Genomic DNA, 12,155 nt, shown 5'->3' on the forward strand with positions numbered 1-12,155 from the left:
AAAAATGAATATTATTAGTTTACGGGAATTTATTGATTGTATAATATGCATTAATATCTAATCAATCTAAAGACTCATCATAAAATATACTTATATTAAATTATCTCACTTTTTAATTTCAGTCTACCAAATCAAGCACCGACGTAGCCAGATTGGGACCCCTAGCGGTCGATATATCACACAAATATACTCAACTCGCTCGCGATACCTCCGGAGCATCCGCGGCTGCCTCCAATGCTGATGTATCCGCCAGACTTCGTACCGGCGTCCAAGAACTCGGTCGAGCTTGCGCGGACATTGTTCGCGCCGCCGGGACATGTCAGATGTCACCCGGTGACGCGTACGCCCAACGAGAGGTCGCGGAACACAGTAAAATCGTAACCGAGAAGGTATCGCAAGTATTAGCTGCATTACAGGCGGGCTCGCGCGGCACTCAGGCGTGCATCAATGCTGCTAGCACAGTTTCCGGAATTATTGGCGATCTTGACACCACCATCATGTTCGCCACCGCTGGTACGCTGCACGCTGAAAACGAAGGTGACACTTTCGCCGATCATCGCGAGAACATATTGCAAACTGCGAAGGCTCTGGTAGAAGACACAAAGACATTGGTGGCCGGAGCAGCGTCTTCGCAGGAACAACTGGCTGTCGCAGCACAGAACGCGGTATCGACGATTGTTCAGCTTGCCGAGGTTGTCAAATACGGTGCAGCCAGTTTAGGCAGTCAGAATCCAGAGGCCCAAGTGATGCTGATCAATGCCGTAAAAGACGTTGCATCTGCCCTCGGCGATCTTATACACGCCACCAAGGCCGCCAGTGGCAAACCCATCAATGATCCCAGTATGGCGCATCTGAAAGATTCCGCCAAGGTAATTCATTTGTTTGAAATCTCTTTCGCTTTTGTTTTTATGAATTTACCTGTGACATTCTAACAACGATAATGAAGAATAGAAACCTATCTCGCGCTTCTGTTATTGCCTAGCATTAATCCAATTGAATACGCTTATTCAAAAGAAACCTTGTTGTTTATAACAAAATATTTAATTATCTCTATAAATGACATGGAGTACTGTATCTAGATGATTAATTCGCTATGCACTAATTCAACAACGAAATGTCCTTCGTGGATTAAAATAATATAATAAATATCCTAATAAAATTGTAACGAGAGGGTTTCCATAATTATAATTTATTTAATTCTAATAATGTTGTTTTAGACATTAATTTTTTTTAAGACATTAATTAGAATCTACAAACTTATATATCTTTCATGGACAGATTTACGTAAGTGATTATAAATCTTACACTCAGAGGAAAAGACATAGTAATAACAAGTGTAACAATTATACAAGTTTTATATGTAGAATTAATATAGTTGAATGATTTATTTTAATGCATATGGTTATTGCAACTACAAAATTTATTCAATTGCGTACATTAATTGAGCATACGGCGTTTGTGTGTGGAAAGAGAATAATCAACCTATGATATGCCAACACTGTGTTACTCGCAACATCCGTAAACGATGTAAAGAAACTAATATGAAGACTCGAGTGCAAGAAAATAAAACTCATTGTTAACAAGAGCAAAACTAAGCTCATGGTAATAGATTAAGCTGGTAAACTCTTTAATACTAACATCAATCAAGACATAGACATTATGGCCGATTTAATGTGAGGTCATTTATATGCAAAGACGGACGCGTTTCTGATCTATTAATCGAATAATCGCCATGGTGTCAAAGATGCCGATGACTTGTTAACACCTGATAGGATTATGAGGAAGACAAAAATCCGCCTTATCCAAATTCTGGTCTTTCTCATATTATCTCTACAGAGTGGAGACTTGAACTATCCAAACAAGAGAGAAACAAAGGATCGATGCGTTCAAAATGTATTCGAGATGAATGCTGTGGATATCATGGACCGCATCAGTGTGTTCATTTTTTTTTTAAAGCTTGGAGTAAAAGATTGAGCCACTGTATGTCATCAATGCATATTATCATATTTGGATCATATATCCAGATGAGACGACAGTCTCGAAAATTTGGCTATCATTGACAACATAATGGACAAAAAAAAACGAAGTCGATTCCCAACCAGATGAACAGACCAACTGAAAGAAAATATCTAAATTTTACATCGCATTGATAGTCATTAATCGATGGTGATAATTCGTACATTCCTAAATGAAAGCATAGAAACCACAGTCCAATCATACAGAAACTTCTTAAAAGAGAGAGAGAGAGAGAGAGAGAGAATTAATTCTACGTAATATAAAACTAGTATATTTGTGTATTTAGTTGCTACCACTAGCAACAATTTTTCTCTGGGTGTAGAGAATCTCTGCGAAGACTAACGACAAATCTAATGTTTGTTTAATCTATTAATTCGTTGAATTTCAATAATCTTGTTTTAAACGTAACCATGAAGAATGTTTATCTTTCTTAGAGACATTTTTTAGGGTGGACTTTAATTGACTTTAATGTTAATAAGCGTCCTCGTCTGAATTGCTTCTAACTGATTTCGTTCTCGTTCTACTAAAATCTCGCGTAGTGTCTACGCAGAATTGATAGCGTTCATCGCCGCTCTCGAACCGTGCGAGGTCGTTAGATACAGGACGAGGGTATCCAGATCAAAGCATGACCGACGCTATTAAAGTCCACCTTGAACCGTTGTTTTCCACGTTCAGCTTCGTATCTGTATCATGTGTGTGATATGAGCAACAGGTGTTGTTTTTATATCTGGCGGACAGCATTCTGTAGAGAATTACATTGTTTGTTTAATGATACTCCGCCTATTGTACACGCTTCCTCTCACCTTCCTCGATGCGATCGAGTTCCGCGGTAATAGTGGCGACAGTAGTGCAATTGTTTGTATATCTTGAATGTTTCGACGATGCGAATGGTGGACTTTAATGCGAAAGTCTTATTGACGATTTTGATCTGGCCCGGTCCGGGATAGGTCTTAGAACAGCAGCTGCAGCAGCAGTTCGTGCATCTGAGCGACATCGGCGGCTCGGAATCGGAATGGTTCGTGTCAGATCAAGAGGAGGAGCTAATTCGTCTGCTATCCACTTCCGAAAGCTCTCAGCCGACTCAACGGACATCTGACTTATTATTGTTCATGTAGCCAGATTTTCGTTCCCTCCTCGCTGTTGCGTTTTCTATCGCGATCTTGTATAAGATAAATACGAAATGTAGCCATTATTATGTACACAATACTTCTACGTAGATGTAGTTGTTAAATTATGTAAGGTGTCAGTGAAACATGTCGCTTCTTACATTAATAGTTTGTTAAAGAAGTTGGTAATATGATAATCTTTTTGCACTTCCTAAAAATGGCATGTAAAATAATTTTGCCAAAATGTATTACTATCTTTGTGTCAATGAGTTATTTATTGTGAAATCTTTTGATCTTATCAACTCTTATTATTCAATTTATATCCGAAATGTAGAGCGAATCATCGTTGGGTACGTACATTTCATTCATAGCATTTTGTGTAAACCATTGACAGGCTTCTAATTAACGCTTCTACATAATTCTATTTATTATTTCGTTATTAGAAGATCATTTGATAGACTCATGTAATTATGGACATGTGCTTCACATGCTAACTAATTACGCGTATGTTAATATGTTGCAATAGTATTTACGCAGCAATTATTTTAGCATATTTACTCATTAATTTAAAATCATCACTAAAATCTTAATTTATACTATATTCACTAACTATATGTTATGCCTTTCCCTCCCCTCCCCCCTCTCTCTTTCTCTTTCTTCCCTCTTTCTCGCAGATGTTAATATTACAAGCGCAAAAATACTAGCGGAACGAATCCGTACTGAAATTACATTCAATTTTCGTCTATAGGTAATGGTGACCAATGTAACGTCATTGCTGAAAACAGTGAAGGCCGTGGAGGATGAACATACGCGTGGTACCAGAGCGTTAGAGTCCACAATCGAAGCTATAGCTCAGGAAATCCGAGCGCTCAGCAGCTCAGAGACACAGAGGAGCAACGTTACACCAGAGGATCTCGTGCGTTGCACGAAGAGCATCACCATATCAACGGCGAAAGCGGTCGCCGCTGGCAACAGTTGCAAGCAGGACGATATAATTGCCGCCGCCAATATGGGCAGGAAGTCTATCAGCGATATGCTGACCATCTGTAAGGGCGCAGCTCACAATTGCGCCGAGACCACTGAGCTGTGTGAACGTACTCTTCAGGCGGGACACGATGTTGCCATCAATTATCGGGAACTGCTTCAAGCCATCTTGCAGATATCGTCAAGATCAGGTGACAAACACACCTTGCCGGCGATCTCGCGCAAAATCGCGCAGAGCGTAACGGAACTGGTGGCGGTGGCGGAGCTATTGAAAGGCAATGATTGGGTCGACCCTGACGATCCTACGGTGATCGCGGAGAATGAATTACTCGGAGCAGCTGCCAGTATCGACGCAGCCGCCAAGAAATTGGCGAGTCTGAGACCGAGGAGAAGTATTCAGGTGAGTTTCCATAATAATTTTGGAGTAATTTGCGAAATAACAGATACAGGCATACGTCAATAGCACGAGTCATTCTGGTCTCCGCGAGATATGTTTGATTTTCTTGGTCGTTATGAATGATCGACCGAGAATCGAACATATTATTACGGCGATTGGAGAAATCATCGTTCATCAACGTTCAACAGATGAGTATTAAAAGGAGACATGTGTATACACAATATGTATTATGTTGACACAAAAGATTTAACGCTCTTTCCTATCAATTTCTGTTGCATAAATGGAATCACTTAGAATTTTTTAAATAAAAATATCGACAGACTTTTTGTCTTTCATATTGAAAAAAAGAATTGTAAAATTAATGGATTATCTTAATTTGTAAAAATTATTTCGTAAAGTTGCATGATTTTGTTTTTTCGTTTGTTATCAAAATTATTTTTTTACTTTATTTTGTAATAAATATTTTTTCATTTAACAGGAAGCTAATGAAGATATGAATTTCGATGAAATGATTCTGGAAGCCGCTAAATCAATCGCCGCCGCCACTTCGGCGTTGATAAAGGCCGCCAGTGCCGCTCAACGAGAACTTATCGCGACCGGCAAGGTATCACGCACGCCACTGACCAGTTCTGATGACGGGCAATGGTCCGAAGGTCTAATTTCGGCCGCTCGAATGGTCGCAGCTGCCACTCACAGCCTCGTCGAATCCGCGAATGCTCTCGTTCAAGGAGTAAGCTCCGAGGAAAAGTTGATTTCCAGCGCTAAGCAGGTTGCCAGCAGCACGGCGCAACTGTTGGTTGCTTGCAAGGTCAAAGCCGACCCTGACAGCGAGAGCACGAAACGTCTGCAAGCGGCCGGTAACGCCGTGAAACGTGCTACCGATAATCTCGTACGCGCTGCGCAACAGGCTATTCAGCAAGAAGAGGATAGGTCGTTGGTCCTAAACCGCCGTATGGTGGGTGGTATCGCGCAGGAAATCGACGCGCGCTCGGAGGTTTTGCGAATTGAGCGCGAGCTGGAGGAAGCCCGAGGCAGGCTGACTGCCATTCGTTTAGCCAAATATAAGAATCGGCCGGATTTAGCTGATGGAGATGGTGACGTAGTAGGCGATCAGAGCGGCTATCAAAGTTATACTACTCGGTACGAGACGAGGGCGTACGAACCACAGACTTCGCCCATTCAGACAATGAATCATACTCTGGACCAGTTGCAGTCCACCACGCAGCACATTAGTCATCAATTTGCCGATCAGCAGAATCTGGTGAGTCCCGAGAAAGTACATTCGACGCAGAGCACCCTCGAGAGAAAGATGAAGGACAGTCAGTACCGATCTACTGTGGATCATTACGGATCCCTGGACAGAAAATATACTGTCGATAGTTATCAGGACAGAAGTCCGTACATCGTCACCGAGAGGAAGATTATAACAGACAATTCACCTGGCCAATACAGTTCGATTGAGCGAAGAATCAATCAGGAGAGTTACGTTACGGACAGAAAACATACGGACGGAATCGTTTCGTATCCGCCGCCTCAACACATCTCGTATGCGACGAAATCCCCGACCCCCAAAATCGTTCAGGAACAAACCGCCGAGGACCGAAAGTCCCCACAAGATCAACTGAAGTATCCAACTGATCGGTTTTCAGGCGTCAGTCCGATGAGTACGTTCCGTTCCGAGAAGCAAGTGGACACTCAACGATTTAGCAGTGGTATCCCACAGCATCAGACATTCAAGAATGTCGAGAGTAAGACCATTCCTGGTCACAGAGTTGAGACCATTACGACAAAAGTATATACGTCCACGCCCGGCAAGAGTACTAGTAGTTCCAACTATGAGACTACCGAGGAGACCAAGCAATACACATCCGGCAACGAGCTGTCGACGTTCAAAGGTAGCGATAACGTCGAAGAACGTACGATGAAGCACAAAGTCACGGAGAAGAAGACCGTCACCATGACGATGTCGAGTCGACAGGAGTCCAACACGAAGACTTTCCGTTACGAGGACAAGCAGTGAAAATAAGCGGAAGCCCTCTGTATGTAATTAGAAGCGGTAATTTTGTCCAGAGATGATCTTAAGAAAAATGACCTGTCTAAATTCGAGCCTAAAAAATGCAATATAAAAACTGCTAAAATACAGATAAAATTATTTTAATACAATAAATAATTTTCTCATCGATGAGAGAGATTAACGAGCTTTTAAAATCAAGATTGAAATGAGAATAATGCAGTGGTGATTTTGACGAATAATGACAAAGACAAGCTTTAACAAGGACTTCGTCAATTTCGTCGAGAATCTGTTTCTCGTTAAGAGTCTGCGTTTAAATTTATCACATCTTCAAAACGAGGAAGTTTTGAAACGAGGAAGCTTTGAAACGAGGAAATGCAGCAGAATTATTTATTAGTGAAACGATAGAAAGTGTCCTTAGATACATGTAATACATGTGCTTTCGATCAATAGCCTTACGAATGTATTTAACGTTGGATGTTTCACGGTCACGAGCCATGGATCGTTTTTCAATAGCCATATAATTGATCTTACGAGACACGAGTTGATATAATATTATATCAAATATAGGAAATGCTAATTGTCCGCTTTCATATTGGCATAGTAAGTTTTCTGTTTTTTTTTCTTTGCTTATACATTTATTCGAGGATGATAGGAGATAATTATGTGCTTGATTTAATATAGAATTAATTTTATGTTTACTCATTTTATGGTTAAGAACCACTGGATTAACAAGAGAAGCAACATATCAGTTAATTTTATTAATTTTTCCAATGTCGCATGGTGTCGAGATGGGCCCAGCGACGCGCCACTGCTATTAACACTTTCTGTTTTCTCGATTAACTCTCCCTTTTATTACGTCTCTATTCTAAAGATCTTCCAGACTCGCCAAAAAAATACTGATTCTTTATCCTGATACTTTTCTTCTAGCGCGGTTCTACAGTATGGTTAATTTGTGGGCGGTAGCTCGTTCTCAAATTGAATTTATTAATTGAACTTACTAATGTCGGCTCATATTTCCTAGTCCAACTAATGCTTCCACGAGTAATCGATTTGGTGCAATTAGGTGGCACTAGAAAATATAAACAATAAAACTTAAGCGATAAATAAACTAATTATAGTCAAAACTTTACAATTTTCGACCATTTTTATCTGTAATTGCCCTGGTGAAAAATATTCTTAAATAATTTTCTTCATATAATTTTTCTTCATATAATTTTTTGAGAATTTCTATATAATTTACAAAATTTCTATATAATCTTAGTTCAAAAATTTCTCAATATTTTATACACATTGGAATATAAAAATGCTCAAAAAGTTTATATTTTATATTGGAATATAAAAATGCTCAAAAAGTTTATATATTTTTTTTTTAATTTTGTATATACGTAGAGGAGAAGATGATATTATGGCCATTGTATATATTGTGGCCTCCCCTAATATCTACGCTATTATATAGCGAATCTTAAAGATTATTTATGGAATTATTTGTTCAGTAGCTCGCCGTTACACTATGACGCTAATATATGAATACTCAATAGCCAACATTTATTATAACACATTTTTACTTTCAAGTATTTCGAAACATTTCTGAGATATATTTTAGCATTTAATTATACCTACTTTCTCATTTTTCTTAAACTTGAACGTATTGTCATACGAATATATATATTTTTGAATGTAGTTTGCTATTTAATATTTTATTTGACTGTATATATTTTGAGTTACGTAAATTTAAACAATAGTATGATATTTTATTAATGTGTCCCTTAATTGATATTGATTATTCATGACTTCTTTTTTGAGGTTTAAAATAATTATTTGCAAATCGATTGTAGCTCTACTGTTAATTTGTAGTTTATATTACGTGTTTATATTACTATTTTTAGTACAGAGCATCTTATATGCAAAAATTATATGAATGTATATACATTTATATTTGTATATATTCTAAAATGTTTTATTTTTTGTTAATTTTGTGATCAAATACTGTTTTCTAAACAAAACTAATTTTCTAAGACTATTTTTATGATAGGCCACATTACCACCCATGTTTTTCTTCAAGTCATTGTGCAATGTCACTTTTATTAATAGTGTCCTAAGTAATGAATATTTCGTAACTTTGAAATCGATTCAACAATTTAACGAATGTAATTATCAAGTTTTAAACTTAAATATTGATTAACTTATTTATTGTGTAAATGTAACTGGGATACCATAATACTACATTCTCCTCTATATGAATTCTGAAATATTCTAAGATTTCTCATTTTAATTTAAAAAAAAAATTTATAAAATATATAGAGAAGATATTTTTTATTTAATGTATTTTTCAGACATTCATAAATTTAAAATACGAAAAATTCATAAGAATACAAAATAATATAAGAATTTTTTTTACCAGAGTGGCCAATTTCATTTATTATTACTGCTTAAGTTTTTTATGTATCATATTCCTTATTATTCGCGAATAGATAAGTTACTACATGAATATTTTTTTATTATGTATATGAAAATTGAGCGAACCACCACTCACGTCATTGACAGACTGAAATCTATTATATATCAGATTACACATTAAAGATTGACGATTGCGAATTGAAAATGAAAATCCAACAAATCAGAACAAAATGAATTAAAATTAAATTTGACGAGTTCTAATCTTTAGCATGTAATCTTCAATCTTCAATAATCTGGGTTTAAAGACCATATCAAATACAGATTGAAAATTGTGAATTAGAAATTAGAATTCAACAGATCAGAACCAATTCGATTAAATTTACCTGTTTGATCGAATTCTAAATTTTAATTGATAATCCTCAATCTTCAATGAGTAGTCTGATATGGGCTTAACACGATCTAACGAGAGAAGTGCCTACGAGAGAGCTGCCAACGAGCTGCCGCTTCCTCCCCTTTTAATGTGCTCGTAGTACAATCTTAAGGAGTCTCTAATATTACCAAAAATCGAATGCTTTACTAATGTGTTTAACGGAGTGTGTGTGTGGACGAATGTATCGGCCGAACGAACGGCCAACGTCGTTGCTCTTCCAAAGCGATGCGCGCGTGCTACGTTTCACCGCAATAGATCATCTATTGCGATCCTTTGTGCCTCGAGGTTCGCGCAAATCGAGATTTTAATAATAAATCAGTTGAATCAGTCAACTTGATCGATCTTTTTAATTTTGATTGATCTATCAGCCGATTTTGATTCCATATCCACATTACTCTATGAATTGTAAAGCGACGAAGAAGCTCGATGGTTATTTTGTGAATAATTTTTTTGAATTTACGCGAGAATTAGTTGGGTTTTCGAAGAGATCAATCGTAAATGACGCGCATCGTGATCGGTTTGTGTGGATCTTTGTATCTCTAGACGAATGTGCCATGATATAACATATTGTGTATCGCAAAATGACGAATTATATATAATATATATATGTAAAGGTATATAGATATATTGCAAAACATATATATACAAAAACATAGCGTCTTTACAAATATAATAATGCATTGTTTTAACGATTTAGAGCCATGGCATACAAAAATCTTAAGGCAATAAGACGTAAGCAGTAAGAAAATCAACATGTTGGATTGGCTATTGCTTATGTATAGTCTTACGGACTTTACTGTGATTGGTCAATTTGCTTACTGCTTACATTTTACTGCTTAAGTTTTTTTGTGTGCCATGGCCCTTATATTATATAGAGGATATTTTTTTAATAGTTGTTCTGTAATTGTTTCTTATACAAAAACATATAGAAATATCTTTTAGATCTATTTTTCACGGAATGTTACGACGTTATATCAATATTATATACAATGTTCTTTTTACTTCTTATTATTAATCTTGATTACGCGACCAGAGATATTATTACGGTTATTATTATTGTATTATTAATCTCTTTTGCCATTATATAAAATCCAGATATTTATACACACGTAATCAATAAAGAGTTTCTAACACTCGTTGCTTCTTATTTCTCCAAATATATAATATTCTTCGAATTATTATCCTCTCTCTCTCTCTCTCTCTCTCTCTCTCTCTCTCTCTCGCCGTTGAATAAAGTTAGAATTCTAATAGTAAGCAAACTACATTTAATTTAAAGTTGTAAAGAAAATTCAAATGAATAAAAACGTCGAATCAACCTCCAAAGTCTTCCACCATCTCCGCCAATTTTTAACGGCGGTCCTCTTTTTCTCAGTAAATATCAAGTTACAATATATAACAATGAATATAACTAATATAACACACGTATTATATTATAGCTACATTCTTATGTGAGCAAATTACAACTAAAAAGTACGTTACGTAGAGAATTGAGATTTACTAAATTTTACTGTATTACATACGAATTTAATATTTTCATGCAATGTATTTATTTGATACCAAAATATAGAATATAAAAAAAGAATTATACTATACAAAGTAATTAGACAATATAATATAATAAAATATAATATAATGTAACGCAAAAAATAGAATTAAATCTTTTTAATATAAAATATAAAATAAATAAATTGCGCACGCTTATACATTTTTACAACATTTTTGCTTAATACATATAAGATACTTCGTATAAGATACTTCGTATACAAAATACATGCATATCATAATATAAAATTCGTATATAATTCAAGAAAATCTGAATTCTGTTTCTACAATGAGAATCTTTACATTTTTATTTAATAAATCTTTTAATACAATATATGTTTATTAATGGGTCTTTAAACGATGTCTTATACTATAAAAATAAATTGTTGAATTTTAAGAAACTCAAAATTGAATATTTAAATAAGTTTAATTTAGCGAATTTTGTCTTATGATATGTGTCTGCATAAAAATGAAATTACAAAGTTATGTTTTTTAATGCAAATTTTCAGCCCGTTTTTACCATAATTATTAGTATGTAAGTATAATATATTCCAAAATCTTTATAATTACTATAATAAATGTAAAATATGTTTCAAACTTTTCCAATCATATATCATTAATTTAAAGTTTAATTTAGCAAAAATGAATTACTAGAGGCTCTCCACCACCTCCGCCGATTTTATCAGCGATCCTCTTTTCTTTTCTAATGAACACTTATAAACAAATATTTTTTTGTAATCAGATCCCCTTTGAGAATTATGACACAGTATAATCATACCTAGTAGCGACAATGAACTTTTTTGTGGCTGCAATTTTTAGTGTGCATGTGTTGGTATGTACACTTCATAACATGGCGATGAATCATGTGACCTAAGAACACCTACATCAAAGATGCTGACGTTTAGTGTCGCTACTGGCACCGATACTATTAAGGCTTAAACACAATAGCACAGGGAATAACGAGCCATCCAATCAGAGCTCTGATGTGTAAGTTCGATATTATATCCCAGAGCTCTGATTGGACAGCTCGTTACTCCCTATTCCTTCTGCTTATCGCCTGTGCCTATTGTGTTTAAGCCTTTAAGGACCCTCGGCCCTGGGTCCCTATTCTATAAGGGGCTCTGCACAATAAAAGAAACAGAGAACAGAGAATACGAATTTCAACCTATCAGAAATCATGTATTGTGGAATACACAGTTTCTGATAGGTTGAAATTCTTATTCTCTGTTTTAGAAGTTTTGAATCGTCATGTCCTCTCTCAAGTTTCTT

At 36.0% G+C, this 12,155-nt stretch overlaps 1 protein-coding gene and 1 long non-coding RNA gene across 10 annotated transcripts in view; one reads left to right on the top strand and one right to left on the bottom strand.

Moving 5' to 3' along the window:
* rhea (Talin_middle and talin-RS domain-containing protein rhea) overlaps positions 1-10,477 on the top strand; it is a 61,783-nt gene extending 51,306 nt beyond the window's left edge. For all 9 annotated transcript variants that reach the window (XM_011053706.2, XM_087413635.1, XM_087413636.1 and 6 more), the window contains 3 exons: positions 123-869; positions 3,871-4,506; positions 4,982-10,477. In XM_011053706.2, the coding sequence (XP_011052008.1) occupies positions 123-869; positions 3,871-4,506; positions 4,982-6,523 (2,925 nt within the window). In that variant the 3' untranslated portion in view covers positions 6,524-10,477. The remainder of the gene's footprint in view (positions 1-122; positions 870-3,870; positions 4,507-4,981) is intronic.
* On the bottom strand, positions 660-12,013 carry LOC147907309 (uncharacterized). The gene is made up of 2 exons (XR_015547512.1): positions 11,665-12,013; positions 660-851 (listed from the first exon to the last, which is right to left on the bottom strand). It is a non-coding gene; the product is annotated as an uncharacterized LOC147907309 (long non-coding RNA).
* Between the last annotated feature and the right edge of the window lie 142 nt (positions 12,014-12,155).

Source organism: Acromyrmex echinatior, chromosome 14, assembly GCF_024713525.1.
Source record: "Acromyrmex echinatior isolate Ae372 chromosome 14, ASM2471352v2, whole genome shotgun sequence".
Classification (NCBI taxonomy): Eukaryota; Metazoa; Arthropoda; class Insecta; order Hymenoptera; family Formicidae; genus Acromyrmex; species Acromyrmex echinatior.